Source organism: Dendrobates tinctorius, unplaced genomic scaffold, assembly GCF_039654945.1.
Source record: "Dendrobates tinctorius isolate UK_male_01 unplaced genomic scaffold, ASM3965494v1 ptg000243l, whole genome shotgun sequence".
In the NCBI taxonomy this organism is placed as follows: domain Eukaryota; kingdom Metazoa; phylum Chordata; class Amphibia; order Anura; family Dendrobatidae; genus Dendrobates; species Dendrobates tinctorius.
In genome coordinates, this window is record NW_027361910.1 from 8,247,873 (window position 1) to 8,266,927 (window position 19,055).

At 44.2% G+C, this 19,055-nt stretch overlaps 1 protein-coding gene across 3 annotated transcripts in view; it reads right to left on the reverse strand.

Moving 5' to 3' along the window:
• PIWIL1 (piwi like RNA-mediated gene silencing 1) overlaps window positions 1-19,055 on the reverse strand; it is a 376,145-nt gene that overhangs the window by 185,360 nt on the left and 171,730 nt on the right. For all 3 annotated transcript variants that reach the window (XM_073557066.1, XM_073557067.1, XM_073557065.1), the window contains exon 6: window positions 3,924-4,045. In XM_073557066.1, coding sequence (XP_073413167.1) covers window positions 3,924-4,045 — 122 coding nt within the window. The remainder of the gene's footprint in view (window positions 1-3,923; window positions 4,046-19,055) is intronic.

Below are 19,055 nucleotides of genomic sequence, written 5' to 3' on the forward strand. Positions count from 1 at the left end.
TTATTATTACTGTTATGTTGTGCCAGTGTCCAGATTATTTTTTGACACATCAAATTGTGGCCTTGTTCACACTATGCGTTACATTATGTTTTGGTGCCTGTGCTTGAATGTATTGATGTGATATATGATCTTAATATAAGCTCCTGCACACTGATGGGAGCAGGACGCTGTTTCATTAAACTCAGATCCGATCTACCTTTCTCCCCCACTCTGAAACTCAGCTGGTAAGAGTGATTACTAATTGGATAGGTATATAAAGGACTTCAACAGAACATCACACTGACCTTGAGAAAGACACATCACTGTGTCGATACGCGTGGGTTTGGGGGTCCCATGTAACCTACCTGGTAGCTTGTTCATCCTCAGAAACCAGGTGATATCATGCTAGGGAAAGGGACTTATTAATGTATGTTTATTTGTGTTGGCAACATGATAAGCATTCAATTTTCTGTCCATGGTATATGTAGAATTTCTATGTAACCATAGTAGTTATTGATAATATGGTATTTTTTGATTTAAGGTCATGATTGTCATAACAATTGATTTGATAGACCCTAGGTTATGGTAACTAGCAGATACCTGGCATTATACTGTATGGTTGGTCTTGGGACCCATAGCATTTAACTACTTATCAAAATGACCCATTGTCTTTGTTTTGTTATTAATGTCTGGTTGTTCAGACTTTTTAATTGTTTTTAACCACAAAGTGTCTGTTTGTTGTGTCCATTAATAAAATTGATACTTTTTTCATATCTTTGTGGTGATCCCTATTTGTGTGCATATACTTTCTTCTTTTCATGTGTTTTCCTATGGTGGCAGAATCGCTGTGATTCCACAGAAATAATGAACATGTGAATTTTACCTCTGTGATTCCGCAGTGGTAAAATCCACAGTATTGACACAGCAACTGCGGAATTCCATAGGATTGCATGGGATGCGCTTTGTTAGCGTTTTTTAAGTGGGGAAAAAAAGCGGCAAAAACACTTAAAAAAACGCAACATGGGCACACAGCCTTACAGATGCACCTTTTCTGGGGTGGCTGGGGGCAATAACCATGGTCCCTTTCTATCTTATTAATACCTGCCCTTAGTCACACTTTCCCTTTCTGGTGCAGGAGCCCACACCAGTTTTATCCGTGAAAACATTCTTTTATTAAATAAATACAGGTCCCAAATTTTACACACATACTACTAACAGTATTAGACAATGACATCTATAAATCTAACTGATCTGCATGGGTTTACTGTATGTAAACCATGTCTGCTATCCTGTCGGGTTCTGCAATGATTTTACAGAAGCCGACAAATGAATTAACGGCTATTCTGTTATCTATCTCCCTATGAAATACAAAGATATAAATGTGAGTGTGTTATCTATTCTAACCTATTCTATTGTATACTGTAAAAGGCATCTGCCAGCTTTAACCTATCTATAAATATATATGTTTTGAGGATTATTTGGTTTTAAAACTGTGTACAGTTGTATTTTACAATTTGATTTGAATATGAACTTTTACATAGAGAGAACTGCTGTATGCAAAAGCTCATGTTAAAATCCCATTACACTCGCATGACCCTGGCATAGCACTCGTTTGTTTTTTCGGTCCGGAAATCAGACCTTTTTTCTCACAAATGGGTATGAGTCTAATTCAGATAGTCATACCATAGCAAAACCTAACAACCTTTCCCTCTTGCCTGCTTGACATCAGCACCATTTGTTAAATGTTGTTTTATTTTGTTAGTATTTTTGGTTTAAAAATGTAGCAGTAATTTTTCATGGAAATTTACAATATTTTTTTTTTAGGGACCTATCCAGGTTAAAGTGACTTTGATGGTCATATATATTGGAAAACCCCCAAAAGTGATACCATTTTAAAAACAGTGCCCCCTGACATATTGAAAACTTCTGTCAGTTTATTACCCCTTCAGGTGCTTTTCAGGAATTAATACAATGTGACATGACAGGAATGAAAAAGTGTATTTTTACCACCTAAATGTCGCTAACTTCTGAACAGGTTACAACAGCAGTCAAGACTCTAAGGCCGCTATTTGCTCATGAATTGCCATGGCGAACCTCAGGACCACACCATCATAATCTCAGGGTGCCGACGATCACTATTAACAGCAGCATATGAACGGTGACAACACTGATCGTGGCTGATGCAGCAAGTTGTTAGCTATAGTGTACAGCCAACAGCTGCTGGATTGTTACCTGTAAGGGTACGCTATTCTCTTATCTCGTCAGTTAAAAGACATATTGACGGTCATTAAGAAAGGTATGAAGGTGTATCCAGGCAACTACTGTCCTGTAAGCCTGACATCAGTAGTGTACAAAACTGTTGAGGGCATTTTAAGATATGACCTGCAGAGATATATTACAAAGGTTTATTTACAATTAGATCAGTCAGAGTGTGGAATGCCCTACCATAAGAGGTAGTAATGGCAGACATTGTGACAGCTTTTATAAAAGTGATGGATGATTACCTCAATACACAACACTGCGTGTTAAATTAGTGATAAAATTAAGAATTGGTGGAGAAAGGTTTATCTTGATGGACCCAAGTCATTTTTTAACCTATGTACCAGCCAATCACAGCAATCGTAGTTGCAGGGGGCGTCGCCACCACCACCCTCCCCCCGGTACAACAATGCCATGTTCCCTGCTGTGAGAAACAGCATGGACAATCATGTGACAACCGCATGCTTAGTCACATGATTGACACGATGAATATATACTGCATAAGTATATGTTAAGGCGCACAATAGAGCTTGGAAGGGAAGATGCACCATTTGACTTTTTGAACACAAAATTGACTGGAATCGAGAGCGGACGCCATGTCGCATTTGGAGATCCCCTGATATGACTAAACAGTGGAACCCCACCCCCCATGTGACCCCATTTTGGAAACTAGACACCTCAAGGAACCTATCTAGATGTTTAGGGAGCACCTTGAACCCCCAGGTGCTTCACAGAAGTTTATAGTCTTACAAGAAAACAATTTTCCACAAAAATTATCTATTGGCCTTAATTTTCTTATTTTCACAAGGGTAAAAAGAGAAAATGGACCTCAAAATTTGTTGGGCACTTTCTCCTGAGCATGTGGGGAAAGACTACTGTTTGGGCGCATGACAGGGCTCTGAAGGGTCTCCGTACATCATGTTGCATTTGGAGAGCCCCTTCACTTTTAGAGGACTTTAACCTTCTAGCGTTCGCTCTACATACTCTGAAATACTGTGGTATTGCAGTTTATAGTCAAAATAACATTTTCCCATGAAGCCCAGCCACAACATTGGATGCTGAGGCATATATTCACGATAGGGACTGACCATAAAGAAACAAATACTGCCTGGTGTATGTTTTTTGGACTAATCCTTTATACAAGAAAGTGCTGGATATGCAGATGCATACTGGTCAGATGTGAGACAAAAATAAAAAACCTTTTGTACGCCGTCAGGCACATTGGGGCTTTGGGAAACATCGTAGTGTATGTCGGGAAAAATTCCTAACATACTGAAGGCTTGGTGCACAAATATGACAATCATGGAGGCCTACTAAACCTTCACATGGATTGAACATGAAGTCCGGACTCCAGCTGATCGCTGGCTTCCTATTCATGTTCAATCAGTAGCAAGGCGGAGACAGTGACACCCGCGCTGATTGGGAATGTCGCAAAAGAGCTCCGGAACTGCGAGTGCTGACACCGCTGGAATGGTGCCAGCACGGGAAGTGAGTATAGGTTTTTTTTTTTTTTTTATCTTATTAGAGGCAAAAATTTTATTTAAGAAGGGGTCGTTCTAGAAGTGGACAACTCTTTGACCATATACTGTTAAAGAGCTATAAGTTTCTTCTGGAAGATAGGACTGCAAATGACTCAAGGGTGCTTATACATAGAAAAGTAAAGACACTGCTACTTAAGAGCTTACCTTCGGAATATAATGTTGTAAAAGTGAAAGCAGGTTGGTGAAGTTGGTGGTAACTCATTTGTCAAAGTAATTGTAATCTTTACCATTTCTCCATTTCGTGTGCAGCTAACCACCTCATTGATCTACAAAAAGGAGGGGGGAAAAAAAATAAATTGAAGTTTGCCAATTTATGCAAATATATAAGGTGTCTTCAATTTTTAATACAGGATTCATATGCGATCAGTAGGATCTCCTTACTTTCTTTTCTCTGACACTGCACCGCTCTCCAATGGATAGTGCCACAAAGATAGAAGGCTGGAAAATCCCTCATTACAGCATGCTACCTTTCTCCTACTTTTACTTGCAGCTGGAATAATTGAATGCTGGCAAAAACTTACAATGACTCTAAAGCCTCGATCACACGAGCGTGTAATATGGCTGAGTGTTATGCGATGTTTTATTAGAAATTACTCGGTTGAATGTTATACTAAGGCCAGGATCTCACATGCGAGCACAAAACTCGCACGAGTGTCCCACGTCAATACTCGGGACCGGAGTGTATGGCTGCATGCAATGCGAGAAACTCCTGTACAAAAACCATATCGAACAATACCATAGACACACCTAAGAGATCAAAAACCATGTGGTTATGTCTCAAAGGGCATCTTAAATGGACACTACTGGATACCATATTACAACACTAAAAGAAAAAGGAGTACTATGTCCAACATCACTATAAAATGTAGAAATGTATTGATAATTTAATAGACACAAGGTAACATTAACATAACACATCATATACAAGAAGGATCAGGCGCGCACCTTGAGAAAGAGGCGAAACGCGCATCGGTGGTGGCGCTGCACGTGTCCTGTCCTGACTAATATGGGTAAGCGCTGGGTGATGGGGACTATTAAGAAGGTGTGCATCCTATCTTGATCCCCACAAATTACTGAGTCCCAGTTATAAATCCCTATCTACTTGAGCACTTAGCACTTTAATAATATGCTATTTTGTGTGTCATGACATTGGCAGTTTATATTACCTGATCCTTCTTGTATATGATGTGTTATGTTAATGTTATCTTGTATCTATTAAATGGTCATTAAATTTCTACATTTTATTGTGATGTTGGACGTAGTACTCCTTTTTCTCTTGGTGTTGTAATGCGAGAAATTCGCGCGAGTCTCTCGCTTCAATACCCAGCACTGCCGCCGGCACTCAGGACCAGTGTCTGCGGCTGCATGCAATGCGAGCTCAAATACCCGGCACTGCCGCCAGCACTCGGGACCGGAGTGTGCGGTTGCATGTATTTCTATGCAGCTGAACGATCCAGTCCCAAGTGCTGGCAACAGTGTCGGGTATTGAAGCGAGAGACTTGAGCTAGTTTTTCGCACTGCACTCGCAAGTGTGACCCTGGCTTACTAAGGGGCAGTGCAGATCTACAATTTTTTTCTCATGCAGTTTGAGCATGATACCAACGTGAATTAATACCATGAGAAAGAATTATCTCCATTCGATGAACTTTGACATGTCAATTGGTTTCTGTGTATTTTATATAATTTGCATATTTAAACTGTCAAGGTGAAAATATATTTTCTTATATAACTTTTATACTGTGAAACAATAAGTTTTTCCTAATTGCTTGCTAATGCAAATGTAACTGTATTAAAGATGGCTGCCAGTGTTCACTTTCACTTAAATTCAGTGTCTAAAGAGTTAAGTTTCATTTCTCCTAAAAAAAAGATAACTCAGGAATGTGAAGAAGAAGTAACCATCGGGAGACTTTTTGACGTATCAGAGAGAGACTGGACACTAGATGTATACTGCATAAACCCCGCCTAATGCACGCCTTCCCCTAACACTCAATATAGTATTGTGTATTTGTAAATAAAGCCAGTTGTTGTACTGCTCCTGACAGGTGTGGATGCGGGACATTAGCTAAGACTGAATCAGCTGCGTGTCTGAGTCATTCTTAATTGGTACCAGATGTTTTGCGCTCGCACAATGATTTGGAATGACTGGTGAATGAGGATTTATTGTCGTTTACGACCCCGACAATTTGGAGCCCAACGGGGGGCGTGGACAGTGATCCGAGGCTCCTCTGGACCCATGCCTGGATGTCTGTGGATGATACCTGTAGTGGCTGACCTCGAGGACTGATCACCCTCCAAAACACGGTAAGTGAGATCATATACACTGTATGTGTCACACTTGCTAGTGTCTCAGCCGTTATTGGTTTGTCTGTGGTCTCCTTGGGTCTGAGGGGTGACCGGTCGAGTGGTGAGACTGAGTGCGATCCTGTGCCACGCTCTGAACCAGCAACTGAGAGACGTCGCATTCTGCGTGTCCTCGTGTACACCACACCTCCTCCACCGGTCATTGTACTCCATTCAACCACCCTACCCGTGACTATTGTCTAGTAGTGAAGTGGAGTGATAAATTGAGCTAGTTGCAGATTGTGGGGCAACTTTCAGGAAGGGATAGGAGATGCAGCCTCTGTGATATTGTACCAGCTAGGTAATTAAGACGTCCCGAGAAGGGACCACCTGTATTTCTGTGGAGGGCTCTCACTAGGAGACCGCCTCCCGACTGTTGGAATATCGTGGCAGGATAATCTGTTAATCACTGCTGTTCAAGGTTAGGGAAAGGAAATATTGAGCGCGAGGCTCTTTTCCTAGTACGTCGAACGTGAGGCTCCGTACTGTGGAACATCAGTGTTGATATCGCTACCAGTGGTTTTTCTGCAGAGAACCATAGTATTCTGTAAGAGTCATGCTGCGTATCTTAAAGCAGAAGAAGTCTGTGCCCCACAAGTTAGATGAGGATACTGTGGAGGTCAAGGCAATAGTAGCGTCACGGGAAGGCAAGAAGGCAGTCAAGAATGTTGAGAGATTGTATAAGCATGTAGGATTGCCCTCGTCATAATTTGGCATAATCTCATAGAGAACAAACGAGGCATGTTGAAAGATAAAGGATTGTTAGAACAAGCACAAGCTCATCTGCGAGTTGCGCGAGGCTTGAAGAATGAAGGATGGAAAGAGATTGATGGGGAAGGAGGATCAGACAATGCGGAACCTGTGTTTGGTTATAAAATGCCTTTGAACTGTGATCTTATAGATTGTAAAATGGCCGCCGTGCCACTGATGATGAAAATGCAGTCCCAACCACCGCCCTATAATGGCGACAAGACGAGCTCTCCAGAAGCGTTGGGTGTGTCCTGTTTGTGGCGTGCAGAATCCAACCTGGGTGGAAACCTGCCGTGTGTGTGGGGCGGGCCGTCCTTGGGGTTCCGCCCAGACCATGGACGGAAGTGGGGCATGCCACGCCTCCACCGGCAGCCATCTTGGTGCACCCGGAATTCCTCCCCAGCCACTATGTCCGCTGGTAACACTTTCCGGCGAGTACTATCAGGGACCACCACTTCCTGAGAAACCTCCGGCACCGACCGATGCTGTTCCCACCTCTAATGTTCCTGTTTCTGTTCCGGCCTCTGGGCCTAGTCTCCCGGTGCAACCCACTGTGATATTTGTAAATACACCTGGTCAAGGTCCCTTCACTCTTGATGCCCTGACCGGCAGTACGGCTTTCCGGTCCGTAATGCGTATGAGGCGCCAAGCTATCGGAGATGATGAGGGATCAGAAGATTCTGACAATCAGGTTGCTACAATTCCCCCTGCCCCGCCACTGCTATTAGGTCCGTTCGAATCCCCCCGGCCCGGAAGGAGCCCACTACCTACCCCTCTCAACAAATCCTCTAGGTTGCCCCATGACCCTGAAATCTGGTTCCCCTGTCATTCACGCTATTACATCACACCTCAGGGCTCCCAGGTTCTTAGTGGGGTATGGGGACAGGTAGGAGCCATAGTGAACCCAGCTAACTCTACCCTGTCGCATAGAGGTGGTTTGGCCCAACAGATAGCTAAAAAGGGAGGCCCAGCCATAACCCAAGAGTGTCAGGCCTACCTTACCAATTATGGCCCCTTGCATCCAGGAGACGCTATGTCCACCCAGGGAGGGAATTTGCCCTGTGATATAGTGTTACACACTGCAGGCCCTATATATGATTACAGGACACCCGAGCATTGCCGTACAATATTGCAGACCGCCTTACAGACAGTGCTTATCTTTGCAGGACGGCTAGGGAGAGATACACTTCCTCGTAGAACTTTGGCTATACCATTGATATCTTCAGGACTCTTTGGATACCCACTGGGCCCCTGTATGAAGGAACACGTTGAAGTCATCAAGAATTGTCTCCAATCAACCCCAGATCTCGATTTACAAGTTAGGATCGTCTGTTACCATGAATCCGGATTAGAGGGCATCATGCCCTTGGTAGCTGAATACATGATACCACTGATGCACACAGGTATAAAGCCCCTGGATGAGGTAATACCCACAGCACCCCCAACTGCCCCGAAGGATGAGGCAGTGACACATGACGAAGAAGAAGAAGGGCTGAAGCTGAAATACAAACCCTTCACTCCGGTACAAATTGATGCTATTGTTAACAAGTTACCTGACCCGGACAAATTTCCCATGCAGTATGTAAGGAAACTGGAACAGACTAGGAGCATCTACGGGGCTACATGGTCTGATCTATCAGGCATCACCTCAATCAAAGCCTCCGAATATTTTCTCCCCACCATCATGAAGGAATTGGACCCCACTAAAGCAGGACCTCTCAACAAGTTCAAGTCTGGAAAGGAGTTTATCGCTCAACTCACAAAGTGGGCCCAGGATCGTCTCTGTGACGAAGCAGGATCAATACAGGATATACAACAAGAATCTGGTGAAGCTGTGGAGAAATACGCTGCCAGACTAACTATGCAGTTTGAAGACTTGGGTTATTCAACTCATGTGAAGACGCAGGCAGCCTTGTTGGTCCGTGCTTTTATTGATGGTCTGGAAGATCCACTGAAGGATAAGGTCATGAAGCTTCGTCCCGAATTACATGATGGTCCCCTAAAACAGGCCCTCACTGTTGTGAAGAGTTATCAGAAAATGCTTCAAAGGGAAGAAAAAGAAGCAGAAAAGGAAGCAGAGAAGGAAGCACAGAAGGACAAAGGCAAGAAGAAACCAGCCATGTATATGGCAGAAGCCTCAGAAGTACCTGTTATGGTGTATCAGGCTCAGGATCGGTATGGATCACCACGCTTGAGGCCGAGAGGGTCCCAGGGCCAAAACTACAGGGACAGACCAGTTCGTGATGACCAAGGGAGACCTCTGTGTTGGGAGTGTGCCAGCCCTGGTCATATGAGAAGAAGTTGTCCTCGCAGGGGGCACCCTCAGAGACCTCTTCCTCCTCCACACTCATGAAGTTCAGGCCAACCGGTGCCCACTTTTCCCGCCACCTGTACTTCCTCGTCTTGTGGTACAGTGACCCTGGAAGTGGACAATCAACCTCTCAAGTTCTTAGTGGACACTGGGGCGGCCACCTCTGTTATCTCTTCATCTCAGCTGCCTCCTACAATCTCCCTGTCTTCAGATTTCCTCACATGTATTGGAGTTGAAGGTCAACAAACCTCATCACCACTCACTGTTCCCGTCCCAGCTGGCCCATTCTCTGGTGTCTTTGCCAAATTTCTGGTGTCTGAAACCTGCCCCGTCAACCTTCTAGGAGCTGACCTCCTTCAAAGGCTTCACGCTACCATCATCTTCGGTGATCAAGGGATGGAATTGCAATTACAAGATCCTGCCTCACAACAAGGCACTGAAGATCGTTGTGTCCTTAAGGCTTTCCCTCTGATGATGATGACTCTGCAAACGACACCTTCCCCGGATTTGCCCAATCTACCTACCACTCTGTGGTCAACTGGACCTGAGGATGTGGGTCTGCTCAAAGTGCCTCCAGTAAAAGTCCACCTCAAACCTGGGCACCCATACCCCAGACTACCTCAGTATCCGCTTAAGGCTGCCCAAGAGCGGAGCCTTGGAGTTCAGATTACCTCCCTCTTACATTCTGGAGTGCTAATCAGATGTGTTTCACCCTGTAACACACCCCTGTTTCCAGTGAAGAAGAAGACAGCTCCTGGAGACCCTCCGAAGTACAGACTTGTACAGGACCTCAGAGCAGTCAATTCAGCCACCATCTTGGAAACTCCTGTGGTACCCAACCCAAACACCTTGCTTTCTCAAGTGCCTACTTCAGCAACACTCTTCACCGTTATTGACCTGGCTAATGCTTTCTTCAGTGTCCCGCTTCATGAAGACTCACAGTTTTTATTTGCCTTCACGTTTCAAGGATCTCAGCTGACCTGGACCAGGACACCACAGGGTGCCCAGAACTCCCCTAACCAGTTCACTCATGCTATGAAGATGACCCTGGATCCGTGGGTGTTACAGAATCTTCATGTCACGCTTCTCCAGTATGTTGATGACCTACTCCTCTGTGGAACTGAAGAGAATCTGTTTGCTGCTTCTGAGTCCTTGCTCCTTTTTCTTCATTCTGCCAACTGCAAAGTCTCAAAGGCCAAGGTCCAGTGGTGCAAAGAGAAAGTCGTCTTCCTCGGACACTGCATCTCTCAAGGCTCGAGACACCTCACAGAGGACAGAAAACATGCAATCGAGGATATCCCTTATCCAAAGACATACTCTGCTATGCAGTCTTTCTTAGGACTCATTACCTACTGCAGACAGTGGATTCCGGATGCTTCAAGACTCATGCAACCTTTGTATGATTGCCTCAAGACTGGAGGACCGGACTGGGATCATGCTGAAAATCCGTATATCTATGCTCAGCAAAAGGACTGTTTCCTGGCTCTCAAGGAAGTTGTTGTCAGCGCCCCTGCTCTGGGTCTCCCTGACTACACTCAGCCGTTTAATCTCTTTGTTTCAGAATCTGAAGGACATGCCTCTGGTGTGCTGGCACAGAAACATGCTGATCGTTTCCGTCCTCTGGCCTACTACTCAGCCAGGCTAGACCCTGTTGCCAGAACTGCTCCTTCCTGCCTCAAGGCTGTGCATGCAGCCCATGTTCTTCTGGATAAGTCTGCTGACATAGCACTTGGTCATGACTTGGTCATTCAAGCTGGACATGATCTCTCTGCTGTCCTCCAACAAACAGCTCCAAAGCATCTAACGAGCCAAAGACATCTCAGACTTCAGTGCTCTCTACTTCTGCCCTCCAACATCACCTTCCAGAAATGTACTACCATCAACCCAGCCACTTTGCTTCCACATTCTAGGGGGGAGTTCCCTGACGGGTATAAGGACTTACCAGACGGGAGGTCACCTGATGACCCGCATGACTGTGTAAAAGCACTGGAACAAGAAGCCTCTGCACCACAAAATGTGGTAACTCAAGAACTTCTCAACCCTGATTTGCAACTATGGACTGATGGATCTCGATTTGCAGACTCTTATGGCAAGTTCCACACTGGATATGCGGTCACCACTGAAACAGAAGTCCTTCTGGCTGAAGCCTTGCCACCTCACCTTTCGGCTCAAGAAGCCGAACTTGTGGCCCTACAACAAGCATGTTATCTAGCAGAAGGGAAGACGGCCAATGTCTACACTGACTCAAGATACGGCTATGGAATCTGTCACGATTTTGGATTCCTGTGGAAGTCCCGAGGGTTCATTACGGCTACAGGAACCCCTGTTAAACATGCACTAAGGATTAAAGCCCTGATGAAGGCATTGGAGCTACCTGTACAAATTGCGGTGATCAAGGTCAAAGCTCACGGGAAAGTCAATTCGAAGGAGACTAGAGGAAACCATTTAGCAGATCAAGCTGCCAAAGCTGCTGCCATAAAGAATGTCTCAGCAAAGTGGGAAGAAGAAGAAACAGCACCAGAAAAACCCTGTTGGGAAGGCACTGATACACCTGTGATGCCTGTGCTTACCAGAGCACAAACAAGAGAACAGGCAACCAAAGAAGCTACCCAAGCCGAAGAACGAGACTTTGAGAAGTCCGAAGCCCGAAGAAAGAAGAGGGAGTTGATAGAAGACATGGAAATGGAATACCCTGCCACCGGATCTGTCTGGAAGCCAGCCCGACCACCTGAAGAGAGATTGTGGGAAGAACAAAAGTTGACCTCTAAAGAAGAAAAGAAGCAGTGGGAAGCTGCAGGAGCCATTCATGGGAATCGTAGTTCTGCCGGACAATACCAATTTCCTAGACTCTATAAGGTGGATGGGAAACCCTGTCTACCCAAAAGAATGTATCCAGCCATTGCAGCATGGGCTCATGGATCAACTCATCGAGGAAAGAACCAAGCTCTGGCCTGTATCAAGAAGCTCTACTGGGCCCCAGGAATCTCTACCACTGTCACAGCCTACTCAAGAGCCTGCCCAGTCTGTGCCATCTGTAACCCAACAGCCACCGCCAAGGTTCCACTTCAGCATCTTGCCAAACCAGACTACCCTTGGCAGAGAATCCAGGTTGATCATATTCAGATGCCCAAGTCAGGAAAGTATGAGTACGTCCTAGTGGCTGTGGATATGTTCTCAGGATGGCCCGAAGCCTACTCAGTGACCAACATGACTGCCAAAACTACAGCTAAGAAGCTCATCACTGAAATTTCGTGCAGATTTGGAATTCCCGAAGTTGTTGAATCAGATCAAGGCCCAGCCTTCACTGCCAATGTCTACGAGGAATTGTGGCACATGTTAGGGACAGATTTGGGTCTGCACACCCCCTATCACCCCTCCAGTTCAGCCAAAGTTGAGAGAATGAACTCCACAATTAAGACCCAGTTGCTTAAAATGAGCCAGGACCACCCACTCCCATGGCCAGATTTGCTCCCCGTGGTCCTATACCATATCAGACACACCCCACAGGGAAAACACGGCCTGACTCCCTTTGAGATTCTTTTTGGTGCTCCACCTAAAATAGGAGACATTAGGCCACAAGAGTTGTCTGAGACAAATGATAAAGTTGTACAATTTGTGATTGCATTGTCTAAGGAACTGTCTAACACCCACTCTACAGTTTCTGCTTCTCTTCCAGAATCCACAGGTGACGTGGTCCATGACTTTGTGCCAGGAGACCTGGTGTATGTGAAAAAGTTTGTGCGCAGAGATTGTCTCCAGCCGAGATTTGAAGGACCCCACACGGTGATCCTGGTCACCCCCACTGCAGTAAAACTTGAAGGAAAGAGCACCTGGATTCATGCTTCACACTGTAAAAGAGACCGAACCAGTGTTTAGTCACAGTAGTGACTGAAGGGAAATGTTGCTGTTGTTTTTGACCTTGGGACTGGGGGCCATCCTCGCCCCTACCTCTTCGGCCCCTATTGTAAATAAGAATTCTGGTCCCTTTATTCTCTGGGTAAACCTGACAGCCCCGGTGAATATCTGGCGATTTGATTTCTGTGATGTAGTCAAGTGCCTTGAGACTGAACGGGTGGTAGAGGGGATCATCCAGTTCTATATGTGTGTTACCAGACAAGACAACAATAATTGTCATTATTGGACAGATGCTGCCTGGAGTACGGGGAATGATTGGGGATATAAACCTAGCGAAGCCATGTTCCCCAAGGATGGGACGGGTAGGAGTCTTCGTGAGAGAATGCATCTAACAGCCCTTCTGCAACCATTTAGGGGCTGTAAATGGGGTAGAAGCTGTCACCCCCTTCTCCTAAATCTTGAAAGCCCTCAATCTGCTGATCTGCAGACGTTCGTACTAGGAAGGCATTATAATTATGTATTTAGTGCTGGACCTTATGTGTATTTAGGCCATATACGGCTTCAGGATATTAGCTTCAGACCAACCAAGGCCCCCGTTACCAGTACACCTAAAATAGGCCCAGGTGAGCGTTTGCAAAATGTAGTTAATGATGTGATCCCCATTCCAGGTCTCAGTTGGCAAGAGGTTTTCTCCATAGAAACACAAACAGCCCCAAGGAAAAATTTGTGGTTAGAATGGGTGAGGTACAATGTAAAAGTCCAGAATATCTCTGTAGGATGTATTGCTTGTGCTGCTGCGAATACACACCTATACACACATGCATTGCTTTTCCCTGATGACAACACCACTGCCTGTGTCATGAATTTGTTGAAAGGTTTGAAGCCCACTGATTGCCCAGATTACGTCCCACTAATTCATAAGGAACCCAAACTAAAGGTCCCAGGAGAAGTAACTGTATTAGCTGACAATTACACCTGCTATAATTCCCACGACACCACAGGTACACCAGTAGGGATCTTCGAGACAGGTTTCTGCAAAGAGAATAGTTCTCTAGATACTGACTTGTTAATCAAACATACACAATATATGTATGACATTTATTGGTTATGTGGAGATGGTAAGCTCCGCCCTAGGTTGCCAAATGCCTGGACAGGCCAATGCACCCTTGTTAAACTAGCTATGCAGTTCAAGATTCTACCCTGGGATCCAAAGATACCTGATGAACCTACCAGGAAAAGGAGAAGCCTCGATCAGCTCCATATGAGTTATGAAGAAGATCCACTAGTATATATTGATGCTATTGGAGTGCCAAGGGGGGTGCCTGACCAATTTAAAGCCCAGAACCAGATCTATGCTGGCTTTGCTTCTATAATCCCACAGGTGCAGATTAAAATGTTGAATGGATCAATTACATATATTACAGTGAACAAAGGTTTGTCAATTTCAGCCAAGATGCCTTCCAAGGTATAGTTGAAGAATTGGGCCCTAACACTAGAATGACACTCCAAAATCGACTAGCCCTTGATATGATATTAGCTGAGAAAGGAGGAGTTTGTGGGATGGTGGGAGAGGAGTGTTGTACCTATATCCCTCAGAACTCTGGAGTGAATGGAAAAACCATGATAGCCCTTAAAAAGATAACTGGGTTAGCAGCAGAATTGAAAACTAATGCTGGAGTAGACACATCTTTCTTTTCCGGCTGGTTGGGTGGACTCAAGGGATTCCTTCAACAAGCTTGTATAGTACTGATTGCCCTCCTTGTAATTGGATCGATAACTCTTTGTTGTGTTATTCCCTTGTATAAAAAGGTTATTGCCAAAGCAACTCCGACTGGCACCTTCCTCAATCAAGAAGTAGACCCACCAGAGTACGATGGTACTGATCTAGGGGAGATCCCTAAGTATATTCCCCTCAAGAGAGTAGACAAAACCCCCCATTCTCAGATGATGTTAAGAGACTTAGTTTAGGGACAGCGGGAGAACTCCATGTGAGGTTAGTGAAGGGTTCAGCTGCCTGGAGGCCTCTCGCTAGGGGAGAGCTTCTGAGGTGTCTGGATGAAGAAATCCACCTCCCCTTTTCCCATCGCATGGACAGTCTCGAAGGATCTTTCATTAAGGGAAAAACTTAGTGTTTAGGGGGGATTGTCAAGGTGAAAATATATTTTCTTATATAACTTTTATACTTTTATACTGTGAAACAATAAGTTTTTCCTAATTGCTTGCTAATGCAAATGTAACTGTATTAAAGATGGCTGCCAGTGTTCACTTTCACTTAAATTCAGTGTCTAAAGAGTTAAGTTAAGTTTCATTTCTCCTAAAAAAAGATAACTCAGGAATGTGAAGAAGAAGTAACCATCGGGAGACTTTTTGACGTATCAGAGAGAGACTGGACACTAGATGTATACTGCATAAACCCCGCCTAATGCACGCCTTCCCCTAACACTCAATATAGTATTGTGTATTTGTAAATAAAGCCAGTTGTTGTACTGCTCCTGACAGGTGTGGATGCGGGACATTAGCTAAGACTGAATCAGCTGCGTGTCTGAGTCATTCTTAATTGGTACCAGATGTTTTGCGCTCGCACAATGATTTGGAATGACTGGTGAATGAGGATTTATTGTCGTTTACGACCCCGACAAAACTAATTATGTAAATCAGCTAATTTCAGCGTTGCTTTGCCTATAGATGGAGTAGATGGACAATACATGTGCTGTCTGACAAAGGAGAGCGAGCTTCTCAGAAACACGTTGCGATTTTTGGTACATGTAATATACCGTAGTTTTGACGTCACAAAAAAATTTAGAGCAAACTTGAGATACCAACACTAACCATAGCACCTTTAGACACTGCCTGTGAATAGATTAGCTAATCCTTGGTTCTACGTGCTTTTTAATCTCATGAACATATTATATTAGTCTGTATTGCCATTATATCTTTTAACTATATATGTTTAATTCTCAGGTGGAATAATAATATTATTCAACTGCAGGTGATACAAGAAGGGTGTATATTGTTAGTAACGCCAGTGGACAAAGTATATAAATTTTATGTTAGGGTTTGCGGATTGCACCAAATATAAATTATGAGAAGGTGTGATCGCAACCCGGGGTCCACCGTGCGGTGGAGGAACCACAGCTAGTAACCAATGGCAGAGCGATGCTGCGTGTGGAAAGAGTGCAAAGTACCAGAGCTGTGGAGTCGGTAAGACAAACCTGCGACTCCGACTCCTCAATTTCCCTTACACCGACTCTGACTCCCACATATATTGCTTATATTTAAGTGAAAAATGTATTGTAGTACAATGTGATCAGACATTTAATCATATTTATGATCCAATAATCAAGATATTTAGATAGAACAGAAAATATATTTATTGGAATACAACTTTAGAACACAAAAAACTGTAATTGTAAATATGTAATACACTATGTAATATCAATTACATATATACTGTATATTATATAACACTATGACTTCTCAGCTAAGACAAAGCCTAGATCCTCAGGCTACATTCACACCATGGGCGTAGCCAGGATCAAACCTGGGGGGGGGCAGAACCTCGTACTGCACACCTCAGCTTCTGCAGAACCTCATACTGCACACCCCTACACTTGAAAATAAAGCCTGCAACTTAAGAAGATGTGGTGATGAATGCAGTCTATTTATCCAACTATCAATGATGTTGATGTGTTACTGAAGACGAGCAATGCCTGTCCTGGGCGTCCTTTTGGGCAGCTATGAGGTGTGCCTGACTGGTGCTAAAAAAAAAAAAAAAAAAAAAGTGTTAGTTTGTGTTGTACCCGGCTTTCATTCTTTTTGGTACAGAAACGGATAAGCAGATTTCTAATCTGCTTTTACTATTGAAAACATTATCTATGAGCTCAAAAACCTTTCGGGTGATGCGGTTTTTTAAAAAGCTGATTTGCTTTTGCAGCTGAAAAACATATCCTCAAAAAACGCAGGAAAAACGCTGTGTGTGAATGTAGCCTTAGATCAGGAATAGAATAGCCATTTATAGGACATTTCATAACTTTCCCAAATTCAAATGAAAAAATATTCAGCACATTATGCATTGAATTACTGTACCCAATTTATATATATTTTAGGAGTCGGAGTCGGTCCATTTTATACCGAATCCAACTCCGACTCCACCAAAATAGGCACCGACTCAGACTCCACAGCCCTGCAAAGTACCTGCTCGGTTGCTCCACAGAGAGGTACAACGAGAGCGCTCAGGCCTATAACCTGTTAGGCATCATAGGAGTACAGTGATAATGACACTAATTGGGGTCCCTATAGCTACCCCCCAGGAAAGTCAAAGCTGGTGGTTGCGCTTGCTCTGACATTCGGTGTGCGCGATCAGCACATGCAACTTAGGACGCCCGGAGTCAGATGCTAAGCCAAGCCGGAGTTCCCACCCTACACTGCCTGCCTAGAAACACACTCGCATTGCTAGTAGTGGCACACGTGCACACAGGGTGGTCACTGATCCACCAACACAAATGATCTTGGCGTGCCGACGTGCGCTCCGGGGAACCTTTTATACAGCTCTGGCAAAAATTAAGAGACCACTTTCAAATGTTCAGTTAGTCTAATTTTTCTCTTTATCGGTATATTTTTTAGTAAAATGTAAATTGTGCTTTTAGTCTATAAACTTCTGACATGTCTCCAAATATCCAAGCAATAAAGTTTGTTTTTCTGACAAAGAAAAATGGTCAAAATTAAAAAAAAACAAAAAACTTTTCAGACCTCAAATAATGCAAAGAAAACAAGTTCATAATCATTTAGAAATAACAATACTAATGTTTTAACTCAGGAAGAGTTCTGAAATCAATATTTTGTGGAATAACAATGATTTTTAAAAACAGCTTTCATGCGTCTTGGCATGCTTTCCACCAGTCTTTCACACTGATTCTGGCGCAAAAAATTAAGCAGTTCTTCTTTGATGGCTTGTGATTATCCATCATCCTCTTGATTACATTCCAGAGGTTTTCAATGAGGTTCAAGTCTGGAGAATGGGCTGCCTATCACAGGGTTTTGATGTGGTGGTGTCTTAAATTTTTTCCAGAGCTGTATGTTCCTGTTCAAGTCCAGTCAGACAGGACCTTGCTCGTGGACCAATCCAGAACTACCCAAGCAGCTGACAACCGACCACCAATGAGAGGTCGCCACCTCACGACCATGCTCAGTAGGGCGATTTATGGACTTAGCCTCTGAAACGCCTGATCGCCGCTGCTGGTCCATGACCCTTCCAGTCAACCAAATTTTTGCCACGCACCACCTTGGACCTGACAATGACGTTAACCTCAAAATCGTCCGAGGACGTGTCCGAGCCTCCAGCAGAAGACGAGCAAACTCTGCCCCAACAGGGATAACTAGTTGTCATGACTGGCAGACACAAAGTGCCGCAGATCAGTAACCAGTATCTTGTTGGTCCTCTACCAGCCTATTCTTCTCAGGATACGCCGAGGACAAATTGAGCTCTATGCAGAGCAGGCGACAAAGCTCCCTCAAGAAACGAGAGGCGAACTGGGGACCACAGTCACTGACAACCTCATCAGACATCCCATGAAGACGCATCACGTGCTTGATGAGCAATGCCGCCAGAGCCTCGGAAGAGGAACCAGGTTTACCATCTTGGAGAAATGGTCGGTGACCACCCAGATGACTTTACTATTATGAGATTTAGGTAGGTCTACTAGGAAGTTTATCCCAACCATCTCCCAGGGCCTATCTGCCACAGGCATAGGATAATAGTTTATTATACTGATTTTTCAACTTGGATAGGTACATATGTGCACATTACTCCATGATTTTAAGGGCTGTTATTATACAAGACTGGTAGTGTTTTACACATCAGTCTGTACAGCCTTCAGTGGCACATTTCTATAGCGCTATAGTTATATGCATTTATGCTAAGCACTTTACAGTGGCTTATTTAGCCCCTTTACATATATAATCATTTGATAAATGCCATAGACATATGTGCCCATTGGGTGGGCTTTTTATGCTGTCTAGTT